The 22,574-nt window shown below is 41.2% G+C and overlaps 2 protein-coding genes and 2 pseudogenes across 3 annotated transcripts in view; 1 reads left to right on the forward strand and 3 right to left on the reverse strand.

Moving 5' to 3' along the window:
* LOC102482365 (G-rich sequence factor 1 pseudogene) overlaps positions 1-592 on the reverse strand; it is a 1,381-nt pseudogene extending 789 nt beyond the window's left edge.
* Positions 1-13,098, reverse strand: part of PLAAT5 (phospholipase A and acyltransferase 5) — a 22,685-nt gene extending 9,587 nt beyond the window's left edge. Inside the window, exons 1-4 of one of the 2 annotated variants that reach the window (XM_006149793.2) lie at positions 12,787-13,098; positions 12,140-12,227; positions 9,549-9,657; positions 934-1,042 (exon numbers count right to left, since the gene is read on the reverse strand). In XM_006149793.2, coding sequence (XP_006149855.1) covers positions 934-1,042; positions 9,549-9,657; positions 12,140-12,227; positions 12,787-12,931 — 451 coding nt within the window. In that variant the 5' untranslated portion in view covers positions 12,932-13,098. Of the gene's footprint in view, positions 1-933; positions 1,043-9,548; positions 9,658-12,139; positions 12,231-12,786 lie in introns of both variants that reach the window. The other variant, XM_006149792.2, reaches the window with a different exon arrangement.
* A 1,687-nt stretch (positions 13,099-14,785) lies between these two features.
* The window catches only part of LGALS12 (galectin 12), a 21,320-nt gene continuing 13,531 nt past the window's right edge, over positions 14,786-22,574 (forward strand). Inside the window, exon 1 of the mRNA XM_006149797.2 lies at positions 14,786-14,825. The gene's annotated coding sequence lies outside the window, so the exon portion shown is untranslated. The remainder of the gene's footprint in view (positions 14,826-22,574) is intronic.
* LOC102467877 (serum response factor-binding protein 1 pseudogene) lies at positions 18,020-19,769 on the reverse strand (annotated as a pseudogene).

Genomic DNA, 22,574 nt, shown 5'->3' on the forward strand with positions numbered 1-22,574 from the left:
TCATTTTCTTTGTTTTCAAAAAAAAAAAAAAACACGTCTGGTTCAGCTATAGACTTAGTGGTAGGAGACGATGCCGTTTTCCTTCCCTTATGAGAGCCAACATGTGTTCAAACTTCATTCCTTCTGCTTGAAAATACCTCTATATAGGGGTTGCCAGTTTCCTCCCTGTGTTTCAACAGTGCTTGGTTGCTCATTTCTGGCTCTTCAAACTGCACATAGGCTTCCCCTGTTTTTCTTCCCCCTCTGTAGTCCATCACAAAAGTGATGTCTACTATATTCAGTCTTACAAAAAAAGTCTACAATGTCTTTCTCATTGCAGCTATAAGGAAGTCCTCCCAAACGCACCATGTCATCGTTTGCCACAGGTGAAGATTTGACCTGTAGGCTCTTCATTAAGACATCCACATCTTCATTGTTTGTCTTATAGACTTCCACATACCGCTGACCCATGTACATCCGGTGTTTCTCTAAGGCTTTATTCGCATCCTGCTCTGACTCCATTTCAGTTAAGGCATCACCCCCTTTGTTTCCCATCTCTTTTTAAGAGGAAGTGTATTCCATCCTTGAAGTGGATTCTGCAGTCTGATAAAAAGTTAAGCCCCAACCAGGGGATGATTTCTCACTTTCTGTCTCTCTGTCTCTCCAGTAAGTGTGTACACCTTATAGCAAAAATCTCTCTCTTAAAAAACAAAAAAAAAAGAAAGAGTGCTCTAGAAGGTTAGGAAACTTGAAGAACATTTTCTCCACTTGTATCATTCTTGGGAATAGATACTCAGTGATAACTGGTGAACAGAAAACAAGCTTTTTCATACCGTAAATAAATGCTATTTTATTGCTACAGAAGAGCAGTAGCTGCGAAACACAGTGATTCATTGTCCTTCATTTAATTTTCTAACTTCAATATCAATATTTTGATAGAGTATCTAGTCTTACTTGGGGGGGCCAGATGGACAACACAATCATCTTCCACATAGATAGCCCAGTGCTCATAACCAATACGAAAAATCTCAATCAGGTCTCCAGGTCTGGGTCTTGGTTTGCCCTATGATGGGAAACAAACAAAAAATTAACTATGCATGTCCAAGGAACTCCAGAGACCCTGTCTGGGAATCAGCTACAACTCAGCCTAAAGATTCCTTCAATGCAGTTTATCACTTATAGAAATCCAAGCTAGAGAACGTTCTCTTCATGCAGAGGACCAAAGTACTCTCCCTCTCCTTTTGCCATACCTACTATTAAAGCTATCAAGCTGTGTGTGCCAGGTATCAATGCATCACCTCTCAGCGCCAAAGCATCCTCCAATATATACCTTGTGATAAGTGACTGAACTCCTTTAAACATTTCTCCTTTAAAGTGGGCATGATGTTTAGCTTTTTCAGTAGAGGGCAAGAGAGGGGTATTGCATGGACAAATTAATGGCCAGTAGTGTGGGTATGAGTAGAGCTCTGCCTCCATCCAGACTCCTTGGCCCCTTTAACCTTACAGCCTTGGCCTGGTGATAATCACTCTGAGACCCGTGTGACAGGGAAACCAGAACCCGGAAGTCTCCTGCCCTTACTGGACCCTGATTTCCTTTGCAATTCTTCTGCAGGGCCCACCTGTGTTTCAGACAGTTCCCCAACCCACCCCTCACCCCATTCTCTGCATGCAACACCACAATTGCTAATAGCCATTCCAGTCCTGTTTGCCCAGTGACTGTAAACCATCTCCAGCCTAGCCAAACCGGAGACTTTCTCTGCTCTACAATGGATTAAACCAAATCTCTTCAGTCAGGTCTGAATGCCTCCCCAGTTTGCCCTTCCTGAGTACTCCCCCTCATCCCTGGAAGACCTCACAGGGTTCCCTTATTTTTACACCTACTACCATCATAGTTGAATAATCTAATCATTCTTTATACTTATCCTATATAACCTACTGGTTTCTGTCTCCTGACTGGACCCAGACTGCTGGGGCAGGAGAGGGGAGACATGTATGAGTCAGGTAGGGAGAGAATGAGAATACACATGCAGAGGGATAGGTATGGAATTGTGAATATATGAGCATGATTTAAGAAAATACTTATTAAGCACTTAATCTGTGACAGATACTGCTATCCTGGGCATTAGGAATACAGCAGTGAAGACAATGACAGAGTCTTTGATGTTGTAGAGCCTTCATTCTTATGGGAGTAGAGTAATATTAGGATAATTCAAATGAATATATGGGAATGTCCATGTGAAGATATGTATGCAGTTGGGTGAGTATGTTGGCAAATGAGAATGTGTGTGTGTGTGTGTGTGTGTGTGTGTGTGTGTGTGTGTGTAGCATAAATGTACTTGCACATAAGTTGATGGGCCTATAGGTAAACTTACCTGAATATCTGTGAGTCTATAATTATAAGAGTAGTTGAACAGGCTCATACTGTACATACATGTAACAAAGCTCTTGGGCCCCTGACAATTTACTTCTTACAAGAATCAGAACCCATTTATACTTCTTATTCCAGTACACTGCTCAATAACAAAGTTTCAACCTACATTGTACTTCCCAGACACCTCATCATTACCAAACTATCCTTGAAGTTTGTCCAGGAAGTTTGTCTAGGAAGAGGCTCTGCTCACTGGTGTCTTCCTGAAAGGGCAAGCTAGAAGTCACAGCCAGGCAGAGATAGAAACCACCCCACCTGCCCATCAGTTTTCCATCAGTGTTGTTTCTCACCCCATGTTTGCAATGATTTTCCCACGTAGTCTAATTTCCTCCTGTATTTCACCTCCCAGACTCCAGCTCTATTTCCCCAGCTGAGGAGAGCTGTACATCCCATAAAATTCACGCATTTTAAGTATAGCTCAATGACAGTAAGTAAATGTAGAGTTTGTGCAATTATCACTACAATCCAATTTTAGAACATGTCCATTATCCCAAAAAGATTCCTCATGCCCATTTGCAGTCATGCCTGTTTACTTCCTTCAATCCTAGGCAGCCTCTTGCTCCTAATGAGTTGCCCCCACTTTTTCCCCCATCCCAGGAAACCAGTAACTATTCTTTGTCTCTATAGATTTGCCTTTTCTAAACATTTTGTGTAAGTGAGATTATACAATATGTGGCCTTTTGTGTCTGCCTTCTTTCCGTTAGCTTGCTTTGAGAGTCATTCATGTTGTAGCATGTATCAGCTCCCCATTGCATAGATGCACCACATTTCACTATTCCAATATTATTTTGGCTATTCTGGATTCTTTGCCTTTCCATATAAATTTAAAGATCACCTCTTCAGTTTACACACACACACACACACATACATAAAAGCCTACTTTCTAAAAAAAAATTTTTTGTTGTTGAGGAGGCAACAATCAGGCCAGTTCTGGAACCATGTTTCAAAACCAGTATGACAATGATGTCACTATTTGAGCCCTCAGGGCAGGATTCATCAAATTGAATATGCTATGGAAGCTTAAACAAGGTTCAGACACAGTTGATCTAAAATCAAAGACCCATGCAGTATTGGCTGCATTGAAGAGGGCACAGTTAGAGCTTGCAGCTCACCAGAAAAAAATTCTCCATGTTGACAATCATAAGGTATCTCAATTGCAGGGCTTACTGCAGATGGTAGACTATTATGTAATTTTATATGCAAAGAGTGTTTTGATTTCAGATTTGTATTTAATAGACCACTTCCTGTATCTCGGTTTGTATCTGTAATTGGAAGCAAAACCCAGATAGTACTACATGGCACCATGTGCCATGATCTGCATGGCTAAACAAATGCATGCCTGAGTGGGGATGCTGTGGATTAGAGAATAAACATAAAAATAAACATACAAATACATACAAGTTTAAAAAAAGCTGGGATCGGGTGGTCTCAACTTCTCTGATAGAGACAGCCACAGCCCTGAATCATACCCAGGTTTTTTCCTTTTTTTTTTTTTTTTTTTTTTTGAGCAGTGTTTGCTATAGGGCACATGCGCTCACCAAACAGAGAGAGACAGAGACAAAAAGTGAGACACCGCAATCCCTTCTCCTCCATTCTCCTCTTGGGATCTTGGGCACACACACACATGTGCCCAGCATGAGTTTAAGCCACCAGGTCTGGGACACAAACCGCTGTCGATTACATGGGAGTCCAGCGACATAGCCATTCCGCTAACTGCTGGTCCCCCAGGTTTACTCTTTTAAAGGGAAGAAAATAGAGGAAGGGAAAGTGGAATGCAAAGCTAATTGTTTTCTTATGTTAACCAGCTGAAGAGGTAAAGATACCTGGTACCATGTAGTCCTATGTAAGTTTTCTCTACTTTTCTTGGGCAAATTCTGATTAACACATGTGACTTCCTTTAAACCAATACTGCTCTGCAGTTCCAGGAACACAGGTAGCTAGTATATTCACATGTTAATGGCATTCATTGCCCTACAAATGATGGCCCAATAGACCACGTTTCTGCATGCTCTAAAGGTTTCCATGTTTGCTCAGATTGGCTTCTCTCTACAGTGGCATAACCATATCTTACTGGGGAATGCTTCCCCCACATCCTCTGTCTCTCTAGTGAGCACATGCATCCTTTAGCAATTTAAATAAACATTTAAATAAATAAATAGCTAAGAAAGAAAAAATACATTTATAAGATCTTATATATTGACTACAAATTTACATTTCTGGTACTTTCCATTTCTTTCTACTGAATTAAGGTACTGTCTGGTGTCATATCCTTAATCCAATAAAGCTTCATTTCAGCCCCCCCTTCCTTTGTACTATTATTATCATATTTAAATTTTAAAACATGAACCTTTGGAAGACAAACCATTATTAGAAAATTTAACAGGAAGGATTGGCAAATTAGTAGAATTTTCTTTGTAATTTAAATATTACTAAATATTAGCATGACCTATGTAATTACCTTTACAGGTGTGTTTTGTATTTCTTCATGTGGATTAGAATTAATGTCTTGTGGGAATTCAGCCTAAAGAACTTTCCTCACTATTTCTTTTAAGGGAAGTCTCCTAGCAGCAAGTCCTATCAGTCTTCATTTATCTTGGATTATTTTTCCACTTCCATTTTTTAAAGATATTATACTATATGTAGGATTTTTTTGTTGACAGTGTTGTTTCTTTTGGTACCTATGCTATCCCACAGCCTCTGGCTTCTATTGTTTCTAATGAGAAGTCAGCTTATTACACCTTATACATGATGTGTCCTTTTGTGTGTGTCTCTCTCTCTCCCTCTCTCTCTCTCTCATTCTGCCTTTCAGATTTTCTCTTTGTGTTTAAGGAAAGGATTTGCTGAGGTACTTAGCCATTCCAGAAGTCCTGTCCACTTGCAGGAATGAGTTGTTATGGGCACAAAGCAGGCAATCTACACTACAACACTTCATGGAAGGAATTGAGGACAAGAGAGACAAAGTGCTTTGTTCAAGGTCCCACAACAAGTTCACGATAGAGCTACGATCAGAACCAGCACCTGATTCCCAACCCCCAAAACAAACCAACTTATTTCTTCTGCCTTAAATGGAAAATGCAATGGCAGTTGAGCATCCACTAGAGGGTCTCCCAAACCAGGCTTCTCATTCAGAAAGCAGAATTACATTGTAAGAAACTTAAAACTAGATTTCATTTTCTTTTATTGTAAGCCCAGAAAAAGAGATATAGATACCCCCCATCCCTAAAACCTGGAAGATGAGAATACAGTGAAGAGGGTGAAGAGGGTGAGAGCTAAGGGTTGGGAAGACAACTCATAATGATGGCACAGATCAGAAGTGATGTGATAACGATAGATGGAGATGGAGAACCAAAAGAAGGGTCAGGGAGAAGCAAAAAGAGGGCCAGAGCAGGAAGATCTTTCTCATCCTTTGAAGAAAATTTAACAGGAAGGATTGGCAAATTAAGAGGATTGTAATGTAAATATTTTAAAAAGTATATCTCATTTTAAGAAAATGTCTTTCAATAAATACCAAGGGATCAGTCAGCAATGCTTTACAATGTTCATAAAGAAGGCTTAATTTCAAACATTTGAAACTCTTTTTAAAAAAGAGTTCAACATTTGCATATCTGATGCAGAAAAACAGTTAAGTTACCTTTAACTTACAACTTAGGTACCTACAGATTCATAGATCCTAATTCTTTTTCCCTTCCAGGCATAGGTAAATGAGAAAGGAAGAGAACTCTAAAGTCTAATATCTTCAAGTGAACCTATGAACTAGGTTGTGGCCATTTCTACTGCTATCTACACATGACACAGGAAAGCCTTCAGGCCCATCCACGTTGACACAGTAGCCTAAGAGCCATCTGTCTAAGTGCCAACACTAGAGGGGAGGAGGGGAAAGCTGTGCACAAAGGATGAACAATATGCGTAAATGCAGTTACAAACCCTCAAGTGAATCAAACTCAGCTGTTTCTGACACTGATCAGAGTGGGTTGGGTGGTAGTGGTAATGTTATATGGCAAGTTTCACTGAGCCAGTCCAAAGGGACTCCAGACAAGATGTTATGTTACCCATTAACTCAAGCCCTGATGCCATCTTGCTCTACCTGAGCACAAACCTTATTACCTAAGAGCCCTGACCAATGAAATTTACTTTCTATCTAGAGTATCTAGAGCTCTTAAAGTCTGCCAAGCAGCTGAACAGTCACACCCATCCTTCCCAGGAAATACAGACAACTATAGACCCACCTCTGCACCAACCAACCAGTCAATCACTTCCCGCTCAACCTGGTCATTCCCATTGACAATTCAACAACAACAACAACAATCAATCAATCCCTTTGCTATTATTTCCTGATACAACTGCTGGGAGAGGGATGGCACAATTTATTGTGCTGCTAGTCTAAGCCTGAAAAAATTAATAAAATCTGAGTTCTGGCCATTAGGATGTTGAACAAGCTTTGTGGTACAGAAAACAGAGAGCTCAGGAATGGGAAAAGGGAAAAGGATAAAATAAGGAATTAGAATGGCTAAACTCCCACATGGCCAACCGCAGTTTGAGTCCCAGACCTGTTGACTTGAAAATTCACACTGGTTGTTTGTGCAGTGTGTGCAAGATCCCAGGAGGAAAATGGAGAAGGGATTGTGGCATGGCCATCCCTCATGGGTGATTTCTCACTTTCCCTCTTACTGTCTTTCTCTACCCCCCACCACGCCATAAGTGCATATGCCCTAAGGCGAAAAACAAACAAACAAAAAAGAAAAGAAAAGAAAAGAAAAAAAACCCTCTTTTAAAAAAAGTGAAAGTAAAAATATATAACCATAAAACATCTAGAAGAAAATAGGAAAAAAATCTTTTCTTAATATATTTATTTGTTTGTTTGATGTATTTACTTGTGTATTTATTTTTGCTATGGAGTGCATGTATTCTCCAGAGAGAGACAGAGACAGGGAGAGAATGTGAGAAAGTACCAGGTCCAAACACATAGTTGACCGTGTGAGATCCAACTGCTTTAACCACCATGTCACCTAGCTGGCTCCAGGAAAAAAATCTTAGTGGTCTTGGATTAGGCACAATTCATAAAAGCTAGTAAGTTGGATTTCATCAGAAGTTTAAAACCTGTTCTGAAAAGACATGCCACAGACCAGAAGAAAAGCATAAATTCTGATGAAGCAAAGATGTGCAGATTTTTTTTTTGAAAAACCCTCAAAAGAAACAAGCCAATAGAAAAATTGGGCATAAAATTTGAACACTTCAACTAAGAAGGTATATATGTATGCCAAATAAATGCATGAAATGATGTTCACATCATAAGTCATTAGAGAAATGCAAATTAAAACTGTAATGATATACTGACATCTTACTGGAATAACTAAAATTTAAAATATTTGCCATACCACATGCTTGTGAGGATGTAGAAGAACAACTTGTGGGGATTTAAAATTATATAACCACTTTGGGGACCAGCAGTTAGCGTAATGGCTATGTCTCTGGACTCCCACATAGTCGACCACGGTTCGAGTCCCGGACCCGGTGGCTTAAACTCACGCCGGGCGCGTGTGCATACGTGCCCAAGATCCCGAGAGGAGAATGGAGGAGAAGGGATTATGGTGTGCCCATCCCCCCAGGGGGTAATTTCTTGCTTTCTGTCTCTCTGTCTCTCTCTATCTATCTGGCGAGCGCACGCGCCCTATAGCAAAAACCTCTCAAAAACAAAAACAAAAACAAAATCATATAACCACTTTGGAAAACATTCCTAAGTATTGACCCAAGAGAAAAGAAAACACATGTCTAAACAAAGACTTTATTTTCATTGCAGCTTTATTTACAATAACCAAAACCTAGAAACAACCCAAATGCCTATCAACAGAACAGGAAAACAAATAATGGCATATCCATACAACAGAATACAGTTTAGTTACAAAATGTGACAAACTATAAATAACAAGCAACAACAAAGTGTAACTCAAAATCTTTTTTTTTAGAGAAGTTTTTCCTATAGGGCGCGTGCACTTGCCAGAAAGACAGAGAGAGACAGAGAGACAGAAAGCAAGAGGTCACCACCTGGTTGGATGGCCACACCGCAATCCCTTCTCCTTCATTCTCCTCTCAGGATCTTGGGCATGCACGCACACGCGCCCAGCGTGAATTTTAAGTCACTGGGTTCGGGATGCGAACCGTGGTCGACTACATGGGAATCCAGTGACATAGTCCCATAACTCAAAATGAGTATGTAAAGTTGTCAGAGGAGAAAGAAAAAACACCACATATAATTTTATTTTTATAAATCTCTACAAAATGAACATTAATCTATAGTGACAGAAAGATCAGCTGTTGCTTGGGGATGGGGCAAGGGAGGAAGACTGAGAGTTAAAAAGAAGCACAAAAAACTATGAGTCACCATGCACATGTTAATTATTTTGATTGTGGCAATGGTTTCATGGGTGTGTACATATGTCAGATTGTATCAAAGTGTATATTTAAATACTTGGAATTTACTGTAGGTCAGTTATACCTCAATAAAGCTGTTTTTTTGTTTATTTGTTTTTGAGGGTTTCTTTTCTTTTCTTTCTTTCTTTTTTTTTTTTTTTTTCCATTTTCTTTTTTCAATTTGCCAGAGGGCTTGTGGGCTTGCCAGAGAGCGAACTGGCAAATTTTTCTGGGCCTGGATTCTAATCATAGTAAGCTATATGGGATACAGCTCCCAATGCTGAGTGTTTTTTAACCACTGCCCTACCAGGCCTGTTCAAGCTATAAGTATAATGGCACAGTGGTTGGGGCACTGGATTCCCACACAGCCAATCGTGGTTCAAGTCCCAGACCCAGTGGCTGGGGGCTCATGTCAGACATATGTGTGTGTGTGTGTGTGTGTGTGTGTGTGTGTGTGTGTGTGTGCGTGTGTGCTCAGAATCCTAAGGGGAGAGTGGAAAGGAGACTGCAACAATGCCATCCTCCCTTGGGGGAAGGTTTCTCACCTTCTGCCTCTCTGTCTCTCATAGGTACACAGCCTATGGCAAAAATCTATCCAAAAAAAAAAAAAAATCATTACCAACATCCCAAATCAGAGTGGATGTTTATTAGTCTAAATAAAGTAAAATGCAATATGTACAGAAGTAGCCAGAGATTAAAGATACTCACTCTCTGAATTTTTTGTTATACCCACCTCAGGTGCTTTCTTTATTAACTTGCTTTCACTCTCAGGCTGGGGTGTTGAATTCAGCTCTGATCCTTTCTGGCTGGGTGTGGTCTCTAAATTAACTACAGGCTTCTCCCTAAATGATTTTGCAATCATACAGTTAATAAATAACACTATTTCACAATTATGAAAAAAATCTGTATTACAGATCACTTCAGATTTGTGATTTTAAGAACTCTTTTAGTTTTGAGATTATAGGAAACATTTTTCCCAAGCTAGTTTTCCATGCAGTCCTTAGCTTTCTTACAAAATAACTATTATTACCTGGTTTTCTGATGATTGTTTAAGATGCCATTAATAGTAACATAGCTTTTAAGGGTTTTCTTTTTTAAAATGTTTTAAATCTTTTATAAATGTTTATCATCAATTTAGAAAGAAAAAGAAAGAAGGAAAGAGAGAAAGAAAGAAAGGGAGAGAAGAAGAAGGGGAAAAAAGGAGGAAGGAAAGGAGAGAAGAAAGGAAAATAATTTATAATGAAATGCAGGGGGCCTCTGGCTGTGCCCATTCTCTTCCCTCTAACCCTTGGTCCTACTGCTCAGAGGCAAATACCTTGAAATTTTATTGGAGATTTTCTTCCAATAATTAGCTCTGTATTTCCAAGAAATTTTGTTAAACCACAATACCATAATTATAAGTAATGTGAAATATATCAGTATATGTTGTCCCTTGAAACAAAATGTTTTAGGAGAGGACTGAAATGAAAGGCAAGAATATTCTTTTGACGTGATTTTGAGTCATTTGTTTTGGATCCAAAAAGATGTGGGCTCGAATTCTGGTTGGGACACTTGCTATTCAACTTTGAGCTAGTAAATTAATCGGTCTGACTCTCAGTTCAATTATCTATAAAACAGGCGTGTGTCTCATAGAGTTGTCAACAGAGTTAATATTCTCACCTGCACTGAGATGTATATCATGCTGGGTAAAGTCTTTTTACAATCTAAACTATGTATAGTGATTGAATGTTTAAATAATAATAATCAATTCATTTTTAAAAGAGAGTTAGGGGGACCAGCAGTTAGTGTAATGGCTATGTCGCTGAACTCCCATGTAGCCGACCACGGTTCGAGTCCTGGACCCGGTGGCTTAAACTCACGCCCAGCACCTGTGCATGCATGCCCAAGATTCCTAGAGGAAAATGGAGGAGAAGGGATTGCGGCGTGGCCATCCTCCCTGGGGGGTGATTTCTCGCTTTCTATCTCTTTGTGTCTCTCTGTCTTTCTGGCGAGGGCATGCACCCTATAGCAAAAAAACTCTCAAAAAAAAAAAAAAAGAAAGAAAGAGAGAGAGAGAGTAAAGTATATGCAGACATCTGGTACACCATCAATTCAAATTTTTTTCTTTACCTTTCCCCAAGCTTAACTTTTCTCTAAAAGTATAGTTTATGGGAGGAGAATGAAAACCTATCATTTTTACCTTTTTTAGGCTTTTTGTTTGTTTTGGATTTTGTTTCTTTGTTTTTGTTTTTGCTCTAAGCCATGCACACTCTCCGGAGAGAGACGGAGAGAGGTAGAGGGAGGGAAAGGAACGTGAGAAATCACTCCCCAGGTGATTGACCACTGTCATAATCCCTTCTTTTCCAGTCTCCTCTTGGGATTTTGGGCAAGCTGCTGGGTCCGGGGCTCGAATCCCAGGTGGCCACATGAAAGTCCGTGCCTTAACCACCACACCACCTGCTGGTCCCATGTTTTTTGTTTTGTTTTTAATTGCCAGAAACCACACCCCTCACCAGAGAAAGCACCCCCTAATGAGGCTTGGTTCATGCCACTATACTCTTTCCTTTATTTCTGCATCCCATCAGGACGTGGGGCACACACACACACAAGCACCTAATGTGTTTTTGAAGCTGCAGGACTGAGATCTCCAACCATAGTTGGTCATGTGGGACTCGACCCAATATGCACAGGGCTTCACCACTGTGCTAACAAGAGAGCCCCGTCATGTTTCTTTTTCTTAAAAAAAAAAAATTGGGACCAGCAGTTAGCGTAATGGCTATGTCACTGGAATCCCATGTAGTCGACCACGGTTCGAGTCCCGGACCCGGTGGCTTAAACTCATGCCGGGCGTGTGTACGTGCATGCCCAAGATCCCAAGAGGAGAATGGAGGAGAAGGGATTGTGGCATGGCCATCCCCCCTGGGGGGTGATTTCTCGCTTTCTACCTCTCTGTCTCCCTCTGTCTGTCTGGTGAACGCTCACGCCCTATAGCAAAAACCTCTTTGCAAAAAAAAAAAAAAAAAGGCGAATTGAGCAAATTTGCAAGAAGGTTACATCACTCATGTTATGGAGACCACGCACAATATTGTAGGCCTCCAACTAACATTGGATTCTCAGCAGTCTGGAGAATGGCCCTGTGATGAGAAACTGCTGCAAGGCATGCCATAGCCAGCCACCTAGTACACTCCGTCCTTAGCAGAGCACATCAGGCCTCTGCTTACTGGTTATCGTAGACTGGTTCACACAGAAACCACCTCAGGATTTGTTTCACAGAGCTGCCCTAGAAGTCAATTCTTCAACAGGTTTCTCCCACCCAGGCCCAGCCCTTTCACACAAGACTCTTACCCCTGTTCCCCACTTTTGTCTTGTTCTAACATGTCCTGCTGGGGCTGTTTAGGCAGGAGCTGGACCAACGCTTGAGATTCCACGGATTCTTCTAATTCAAAGAGGAGAAAATGCTTTTTAAATCACACTTAGTTTGTTCAGGGTGGGGGAAATGAACCCTGTGAAAGGAGAGATCAAGCGAGCACCCTGACAGCTATGAAAGGTGGGCTCATAGCTCTGGTCTCCAACACCTGGCTCCTGGGTGGCCCTCCAACTTTTGGATGAATGAGAGGGGTTGTGGGACTCCGTGCTGAAGAGGGCTCAATTCCTTCAAGAAAAAGAGAACCCTGGGCATTTCTGGGGACTGAATTCGGAAGAAGGTAGATGAAGCCAGAGAGCCTCTGTCCCACTTCCACCTGAAATGCGGCGTGAAGGAGAGAGTTGCTGGACACCTGACTCACTTTCATTAAAGTAATAACGGATGGCTGTTCTAAAATATGCACTCATTACAGTTAACAGGCATGGAACACAGAAAACAAATGTCTGGAGAAGGAGCCTTAGAGGCAAGTATTGAGCCTTTCCAGGGGCCTAGGTCCGGCTGGAACCTAGAAAACAGCCCTGGAGAGCTTCAGGCGCCTGGTGGGGAGGATCCCATTCCTGGAGCAGACCTGAGGGGGGCACAGTTGATTGTCCAGGTGCAGGATGATCTTTTGAGCCGGTACTAGCGGTTCTCGAGGCGGGTTTTGGGCGAGATCGAGGAAACTTAGGGAGGCAGAGCCGGTGCGACCTCCCGGCGGCCGGGCTCAGGCCCATCCGGATGCTTCAGCCTCGCCGGCCCCCAGGCCTCGCGAGGGACAACGCGCCTGGCGAGTACCCCGTGGGCGCGGCCCCTGCTCCGAGGAGCCGCCGGATCGTGGGCGCTGGGGGCGGCCTGGCGAGGAACCGCGGGCGGGAGGGCAGAGAGGGCCTAACCCCGAAGCACCGCGCGCAGCAAACGGCGGGAGCTCGTGGGGCCACTGGGCTCTCTGGCTGGGGCCACTGGGCTCTCTGGCTGGGGCAACAGCGTGGGGAGCAAGTCCAGGAGCAGAGAAGGGCCCGCAAATGGAGGCGCTTGAGGGCCAGGAAGGGGTTCTTTGTGAGGAAAGACAGGGCAAGAGGACAAGGAGGTTATCTGGGGCGTGGAAGCACCGCGCAAAAGCTCGGAGGTAGCATCTAATGTGGCTGGGGAAGCTGCGGGCTGTGGAGCAGAGGAGCTGCCTACGGAGGGAAAGGTTGAGGCCATATTAGGAAGCCTTGGGAGGTACTCACAGGAACCGAGGATTTTCTTTTAAAGAATTTTTTAAATTAAGAAATATATAATGCGGGGCCAGCAGATGGAGTAGTGGTTAAGGTGCTTGACTCCAGAATGTCTAATAAGGTTCAAGTCCTGGACACAGTGGTTTGAAACTCAGGTTTTTGCCCAGTGGCAGGAAAAAAAAAAAGCCAATTAAAACTTAAGTGAAATATTTTTACATCTACTTATTGGGAAAGATTAAGAAGCAAGACAGTAGTGTTGGTAAATATGTAATCAATAATATATAAGGTAATGTAATGACAATATGTAATGTAATCAATAAAGATGTAATCAATAATAATTCTTGCACATCACTGCTAAAAACGAAATTTGTACCACCAATTGGGAAAATGTTCTAGTGTTTTATTGTAAAGTTGAACTTCCTAACAGGAAGTATGTGAATGCTTTCTGTCTGTCTTTCTCTCCCTGGGGAACACACATGCCCTAAAGCAGAAATCTCCCCAAAACAAAACAAAAAATATAAATGCAACCTATATATATTACATACAAAAGAAGACAAGGAATACATGCAGTTATGAAACAGTGATAAAATTACTACCTACATCCTACTTAAGAACTGGTAACATACCCAGTACAGATGTTCCTACCTGTGTGTATCCCTTAATTCATCTCCCTGCCTCCCTCATGCCCAGAAGTATCCTGAGTTTTGTGTCTAGCATACTCTTGCTTTCAAAAATCATTTTTTAAAATCACTTTTTGCATCTCTTAATATATTTTGTCTTGTTTATCTGAAACTTATTAAAATGATGCTATGGTCTGCTTCTTTGCAGCTCCTCAATATTCATATGCTAAAATCCATCCTCAAAGGATAGGAGGTAGGGTGATTGAGAGGTGATTAGGTCATGAGAGTAGAGCCCCCATGAATGGGAATGGGATTAGTGTCCTTTAGGAGACCCTGGAGGGCTAACTAGCTAACTAGCTTCCTCCACTGTGTGACAACACAGCAGATGCCATCTGTGAACCAGAAAGTGAGTCCTCACCAGACTCTAAATCCCCTAATGCCCTCATCTTGGACTTCTCAGCCCCCAAAACTGGAAGAAATAAATTTATGTTGTTTTTAAGCCACCCAGTTTATAATATTTTGTTATATCAGATCAAACAGACTAAGACAAATGATACCATGCTATGTATTCTTTTCTACAACTCTGTTCTTTCAAAGTTGTTTCTATGATACATACATATTGCTACCTCTCATTTTCACTGCTGTAAAATATTTCACTGTGCAAAAATACCACAGTTTATTGATCTAGTGATAAAGCTACTAGATTTGTTTGTTTGTTCATTTGTTTGTTTTCTTTCTCAATTTAGGGCTGGAAACAATCAAAAAGGAACCTAAATCATGTCCTGGTGTAGGTATGCAAAGGATTCCATGATCCAATAATTAGGAAGTATGTGAATGTTCAACTTTACAATAAAACCTAAACATTTTCCCAATTGGTGGTACAAATTTAATTTCTACTAGTGATGTATAAGAATTATTATTGATGGGAACCAGCAGTTAGCGTAATGGCTATGTCGATGGACTCCCACGTAGTCGACCGCGGTTCGCGTCCCAGACCCCGTGGCTTACAACTCACGCCGGGCGCGTGTGCATGCATGCCCAGGATCCAAGAGGAGAATGGAGGAGAAGGGGTTGTGGCGTGGCCACCCCCCCCCCCGGGGGGGGGAGGTGATTTCTCGCTTTCTATCTCTATGTCTCTCTCTGTCTGTCTGGCGAGCGCATGCGCCCTATAGCGAAAATCTCTCAAAAAAAAAAATAATTATTATTGATTACATCTTTATCCTGCTTCTTAATCTTTCCTGATAAATTGATGTAAAATAGTATTTCACTTAAGCTTTGATTCGCCTTTTCCCGATAGCTAATAAAGTTGATACCTCCACATATACCTATCAGCTGTTTAGATTTCCTCCTTTAAAAAGTGCTTGTTTGGGGGCCAGCAGGTGGTGTGATGGTTAAGTCGCTAGACTCCAATGTGGTTGACTGCAATTCAAGTCCTGGACCAGGTATCTTGAAAATCACACTAGGTGCATGTGCATATGTGCTCAAAATCCCAGGAAGAGAAAAAACTGCAGTGTGACCATTCCTCCTGGGGCTGATTTCCCACCTTCCCTCTCTCTGTCACTCCACAGTGAGTATACTTGCTCTATGGCAATACAATAAATAACTAAATAAGTAAGTGCTTCTTTGTGTCTCTTACTTGGTGTTTTTCTGTTTGTTTGTTTTGGGTTTTTGGGGGGTTTTTTTTGAGTTGTCTTATTGAGTTGTAGAAGTTCTTTGTATATATATATATGTGTGTGTATGTGTGTGTATGTTATATATGTTTTTACCATTGGATGCAAGCACTCATCAGAGAGAGGGAAAGTGAGAAGTCACACCCCAGAAGAAATGGCCATGCCTCAATTCCTTTTCCTCCATTCTCTTGGGATTTTGGGCTCTCACACATGTGTACCCAATGCAGTTTTCAAAATTCCAGGTCTGGGACTCGAACCACAGTTGACCATGTGGGAATCCAGTGCCTTAACCACTAAGGCCCCTGCTGGTCCCTGTACATTCTTTTTTTTTGTTTTTTATCTTTTTTTTTTATCTTTTTTTTTTTTTTCGGAGAGATTTTCACTGTAGGGCGCGTGCGCTCGCCAGACAGACAGAGAGAGACATAGAGACAGAAAGCGAGAAATCACCCCCCGGGGGGATGGTCACGCCGCAATCCCTTCTCCTCCATTCTCCTCTCGGGATCTTGGGCACGCACGCACACGCGCCCGGCGTGAGTTTTAAGCCACCGGGTCCGGGACACGAACCGCGGTCGACTACGCGGGAGTCCAGCGACATAGCCATTACGCTAACTGCTGGTTCCCAGCCCCTGTACATTCTTGATACTCATCTTTAGTCAGTTTTACTTGTTGGCACATACATTCTTCCAGTTCATGTCTCATTTTTGCACTTTGTGATTCTTTTGATGAAAAGAATTAACTTCAACAAAGTAGAATTTATCAGTGTTTTTTTCTGTGGTCAGTTCTGTGTCTTTTGATGAAGACTTTCCTTGACCTGGGATCAGAAAAATACTCTTTTCTTTTTTGGTAAATGTTTTGAATTTTTGCCTTTTCACTTAATCTGTCTAGAACTGGTTTTTGTGTATGTAAGAGGCAGAAATCCAAACTCATTCTTCCTCATCCAAATAAGCATTTATTTCAGCATCATTTATTGATAGGTTTTCCTTTTCCAGTGATGAGCGAGTCCACATGTCCTGTGTCAGGCTTTCATGAATGAACAGAAATATTTTCAACTAGTATTCCACTGGTAAATGCACCTGTGCTTGTGCTTCCACTATGTCATTTTAATTACTACATCTTTTTTCTTAAGCCACAATAAAGATTAATATTTATTTTTATAATTTAATATCTATACACTCACAATAAGCTACTATTTTAGTTTTGCTAACAAAAGTAACATTTTTTTTGGAGAGGATTTTTTTTTTTTTCTTTAAGTGCTTTGCTTTCAAGGCTTTGGTTTTCCAGAAAAGACTTAGATTCTAAATCCGAGTTTTGCGGAGCAAAGCGTATCTCTGAAAGCTTATTTTGATATATTGCACAGAGTTTGGTTGTGTGGATAGCTATTTTATTAATAATTCTTCCCTTCAAATAATCTCTCCCATGGTACCTATATCACAGGTACTTAGAAAATAGCCTTATATTTTTATGAAAGACACAAACAATTTATATATACATATATATATGTATATATATATATATGTATTTTAACATTTGTCAGTTTCTTCAAAGACAGAGAGTGAGGGCACTGCAAACAGGGTTTGCACACTGTGATTCCAGCCCCTCCTTAGCTAGCTGAGATCCTGGGTGTGTGTACCAGGTATGCACAGGGAGACCTTGGGACATGAGCCCAGGGCCTTCCAGCCCAAGTGCAGCATTGCAGAGCTCTGTGCTGATGCTGTGCCACCAGGGCTAGCCCTAAGTACATCCTGACAATTATCTTCAAGGTAAAAAACAGGACTGACGCAGTGATAGAATAAGTGAGAAAATCTGAAATCTCTATAACCCCAAACTTTGTTTATAGAGAACACAGTCTGAGGTATATCATTTAAAAAATCATTTTAAGTATGTACTTAATTTGTAAAAGGCTTATGTAAAAATAACCTGGGGACCAGCAGATGGCATAATGGTCAAGTCACTGGACTTCCCCATGGCCAATGGCGGTTCAAGTCCCAGACCCAGAGGCATGAAACTCACGCCAGCGCATGTGTGTGCGTGCTCAAGATCTTGAGAGGAAAATGGAGTCGAAGGAATTGTGGTACAGCCATCCTTCCTGGGAGGTGATCTCCCGCTCCCTGTTTCTCTGTTTCTCCAGCAAGCAATGTGCCCTATAGCAAAAAATCTCTATCTAAAAAAAATGTTTTTCTTAACATAAAACCAACCTACAATCCCTCCAAAAAGATCTCAAATACAAGTTTAAACAACAGGATAGTGGGGATGGAGGGGAGAAAGGAAAATAAATTTTAAATGGAAAACTCATAAAAAGAGGCACTAATCAATCATCAAATGTCATCCCCCCCACCAAAAAAAAAAAAAACAGCAATATTAGACGGTTGCTCTTTCCACTTCTTGCTTGCTTCCCATGAAGGATGAAGGGGCACCTCCAATGGCTGCTTTAGATTTTCAAGTCATCTTTGTACACTCTTGTTAAATCCATTCTTCAACTGAGGTTCATGTTGTGGAAAATCCAGAGCTTTGCTTTTTGGAGCCTGTTCTCTGTGATCTCTTCTAGAGCTTTTAGATCCAGCTAAGGAGTGGGAAAACACTGATTCTAACTTCCTGGCTTCTGTAGTTGACTTGCTTTTCTCACTTCTTTATCCCAAAGGGCTTCATGTGTCTCTTCTTTGGGTAACACTTTCTGGAGGGTGTTTTGTTCCTTAATTGTAGAATGGCCACTACTTTCCCTCTTTCATGTCCATCTGACTTTTCCCATGAAGAAGTCATCACCACTGTCACTGTCCTTGAACATGGAAGACTGCTTGTAAAAACTTTCTTCTGTGCTTTTATCAAAATACTCCTTCTCCTCTTCATGCGATTTTTCTTCACTGTCACTGTTATCATCAAACAAGCTATCACACTCCTTTTATTTGGTTTGACTTAATATTTTCATTTTGGCATTAGCAGGTGTTTCCGGTGTCTTCTGGGGTTCAAGGGGAACTACAGAATTCTTTTCTGAAGACTTTGATGGAGAAATTGGAATGTCCACTCCTTTGGGTCCATGTGGCATCTTGGCCACTTTTTCTTTTGGACTGTTTATTGGTTTCTTTGCCAGTATTTTGACTTCTTTCACTTTGTGGTCACTGACAATAGTTCCCTCATGCTGGGATTTATTTATCCATTGCTTGGATACAAAGCAACTTTAGAACAATTTTCTTCTGATGTATTCTTTAATGACTCAACTTCAGGAGCATTTTGCCTTGCACCTTTAAAGGCTTGAACAGCAGTTTTTAGTGCATTTATTTTTTCTTTTAGTGCATCTATTTTAGACAAGGATGTGTGGCTTGTCTGGCAATTGCTCTTTCAGTTGCAGTAGAATCTGGCTTTTTACAGATTTCTTCCAAGTTGATTTTATCACCAAGAACAGATTTAGTTACGACATCAGATTTTAATTCCTTCATGGCATGGATTTCTTCAAGTAGTCATTGAGCCCATCTTTGGTTTTTTAACAGTGCATCTTTATTGCCCTTTTTTGGCTTCGGTCTCTTGACACTTCTGACAAGTTTTCAGATCACTAAAACCAAGATTATCTTCACTCCTTTTTTTTTTTAAAGAATTGTTTTATCCAGCTTTATTTATTTATGCATTTATTTATTTATTTTAATTTGACCCAAAAAAGACAGAGAGATAAAGGAAGAGAGAGAAAGTGAGAAAGCAGGCTACCAGGTCTGGGACTCGAACCATAGTCAGCCATGTGGGAGTCTAGTGCCCTTAACCACCATGCCACTTGCCGGCCCCTATCTTCACTTCTTTTCTCATCTTCAGAACCTCATTATATTTTTTCATTCTTATCTTTTTTTTAAACATTCAATCTCTATACATCATTTGACTTACAAAGAAAATTTACCTAACATAAAATACTTCTCAGACCAGCCCAGTTGAGAATACTATATATTACCTGTTATCATCAACAGGTAATAAACCATTTCTGTGTCCCACAAATGTCATACCTATTTTTTCTCCTGCTTTCCTTCTCTATACCCTTCCCTTCTCCACAGCCTCGTTACTAAGTTTCAGAGGGGCTGGGTGAGCCATGGTAGGTGGAGGAAGATCTAATTACTACATCTTCATGATAAATCCTATTGTATGGCTATCTTGAGATCCCTTCCTTCTTCCCTGTTCTTCCTCAGGAGCTTCTTATATGTTCTAGGGCTTTTGCCTTTCCATATATGCAGGCAAGACTGCACTCTCCTACAGATGTGTGGAGTAAGCCGTGGTGTCGTTTATTTTGGCACATAATAAACACGTTGCAGCAGAGAAAAATAAATAAATTTCAGAATTAGTTTGTGAGTTCTCAAAATACTCTGTTGGCATTTTGATTGGAATTATATTGAATCAATAAATAAGTTTGGCAGTTGTGACATTCTTTACAAAATTTAGACTTTCAATTCATCACATATTAGACCTGTTCAAATATCTTGCAAAGAAGTTTTCCAATTTTTTTTTATAAAGATCTAATTTTAATTGTTTTTTTCTCAGCTCATTTGGGGATTTACACCCCATTCTTTTTCATATCGCCCTTGAAATATTTTGTGAGAGACTATTTTGCTATAGGGTACATGCACTTGCCGGGGAAACAAAGAAAGAGAGACAGAAAGGGAGAAATCACCTCCCAGGAGGATGGCCACACCTCCGTCTCTCCCAGGAGGATGGCCACACCTCAGTCTCTTCTCCTCCATTCTCTTTAGGGATTTGGGGCATGTACACATGCCCAGTGTGAGTTTCAAGTCGCTGGGTCTGGGACTAGAATCACAGTTGACCATGTGGGAGTCCAGTGCCTTAGCCACTATGCCACCTGCTGGCCCCAATGCCCTTGAAATTTTAACATGAAAATAATATCCAAGAGTACTCTTCTGATTCGACCAGAAGCTGCTCGAGGGCAGGATTGGTTGTTGTCCTTTGAACTCCCACAGCATCCAGTTATGAAAAATGGCTACACCTACTAAAACCTTCTTCTGGGTGGAGAAACACAAAAATGAATTAGAACTGTTTCTAAATGGTGATTGAACATTTCCTGTGTCCAGGCCCTAGCCAGACTGATTCTTGCACTCACTCCCACTGGTCTTGACTAAAATTAGCCAGTCTGTTACCCCTCTGCATCATACCCACAGCTTCCTTGATTTCTGTTAATGCTACCAGAGTCTTCCCAGTGATCAGGCCAAAGATGCTAAAGTCACTTTGTTTGTCTTGTAGAAGCCAAGATATGCCACCTCAAAGTATACTTCTTCAGAATATTTTAGGGTAACTTTTTAGCTTTAAAAAGAATTAGCTTAGGGATAGCAGGTAGCATGGTAGTCAAGGCGCTGGTCTCACATAAGGCTAACTGTGGTTGAGTCCCGGATCTGGCAGCTTGCCTTCTCACTTTCTCTCTCTTTCTCTCTCTCTCTCTCTGTCTGTCTCTCTCTGGTGAGTGTACATACCTTATAGTAAATTTTAAAATAACAATAGTAAGTAAAATTGAATAAATAATTATTTAAAAAAGAATTAGCTTGGGACCAGCATGTGGTGTGGAAGTTAAGGCCTTGGATCCCACATAGCTGGCTGCATGGTTCGAATCCCAGACCTGGTGGCTTGAAAATCACACCAGGCACCTGTGCGTTCATTTCCAAAATCCCAAAACAAGATTGTAGGAAAAGGGATTGCAGCATGACCATTCCCCCTGGGTGATGATGTCTCACTCCTCTCTTCCTCTCTCTCTCTCTGGTGAGCACATGCACCCTATAGCAAAATTAACTCCAGAGATAGGCCCTGTAGCCTGGTGGTTAAGGGAGCCAGATCCCACATGGTTGACCACAGTTCAAATCTTGGCCTGGCAGCTTGGAAGACATGCCAACATGTAGCATGCATGCCCGGAAACCTAGTAGATTAGAGAGATGGAGGGAAAGGGAATGCAGTGTGATTAGACCCCATGGGGAGGTGCTTTCTCCCTCTCTATCTCTCTGTCTCTCTCTGGCAGGCACGTGAGTCCTCTGACAATTGAAAATAAAGAAAGAACAAGTTTACTTAACAACAATTTTTTAACAACAAAGTTAAAAATTTAACTTTAGAAAAAAGCATTGACCAAGTCACAGTGGCACACGTTGCCAAGACACAACACTATACAAGATGGGACCAAAGGGCAGGCCCAGGTTTGATTCCCAGCCCAACCTAAACAGTGGGCACAGTGTGTACACCTTTAATTCCAATGACTGGAGGCTTAGGCAGAAGGACTGAAAGCTCCAGGCTGACCTAGACAACATAATGAAACCCTGCATCAGAAAGGGAGGGTTTCCCTCACCTGTGACTCATGTCGGAAGCTGAGGCAGATGTGTCACAGGAGACCTTACCTTTAAAAAACAAACAAAAAACTAACCTTTTGTAAAAGAAATTTATAGGGACCAGCAAGTGGTGTGGTCTTTAAGAAGCTGAACACTCCCACATGGCCTACCACAATTCAAGCCCTGGACCTGGCGGCTTGCTTTCTCACTTTCTCTCTCTCTCTCTTTTTCTGTGTGTGTGTGTGTGTGTGTGTGTGTGTGCCTGGTCAAATTAAAATAAATGAATGAATAAATAAAATAATTCTTTTTAAAAAAGAAATTTACATAAGTACAGTAAGTAGTAATGTAAGCACACTTACCTGCCTAGGCACAGGAGGAAAGGGGGTTAGAGATCTGACATGGCCCAGTAAAACAGGACATCAGCATCTTCTCCCCTCACCCATTCATAGCTTTCCATGATACCGGCCCCTGAGAAGTAAACCAAGTTTTCTTTGGCCTTAAATATAATACTTGCCAGGTAAAAAAGAAATGCGCTCTAGAGTCCTAAGTAATTTATTTTCCACAGTGTGATGAGCTCATGCTC

This window comes from Tupaia chinensis, unplaced genomic scaffold (assembly GCF_000334495.1).
Source record: "Tupaia chinensis unplaced genomic scaffold, TupChi_1.0 Scaffold000273_1, whole genome shotgun sequence".
Lineage (NCBI taxonomy): Eukaryota > Metazoa > Chordata > Mammalia > Scandentia > Tupaiidae > Tupaia > Tupaia belangeri.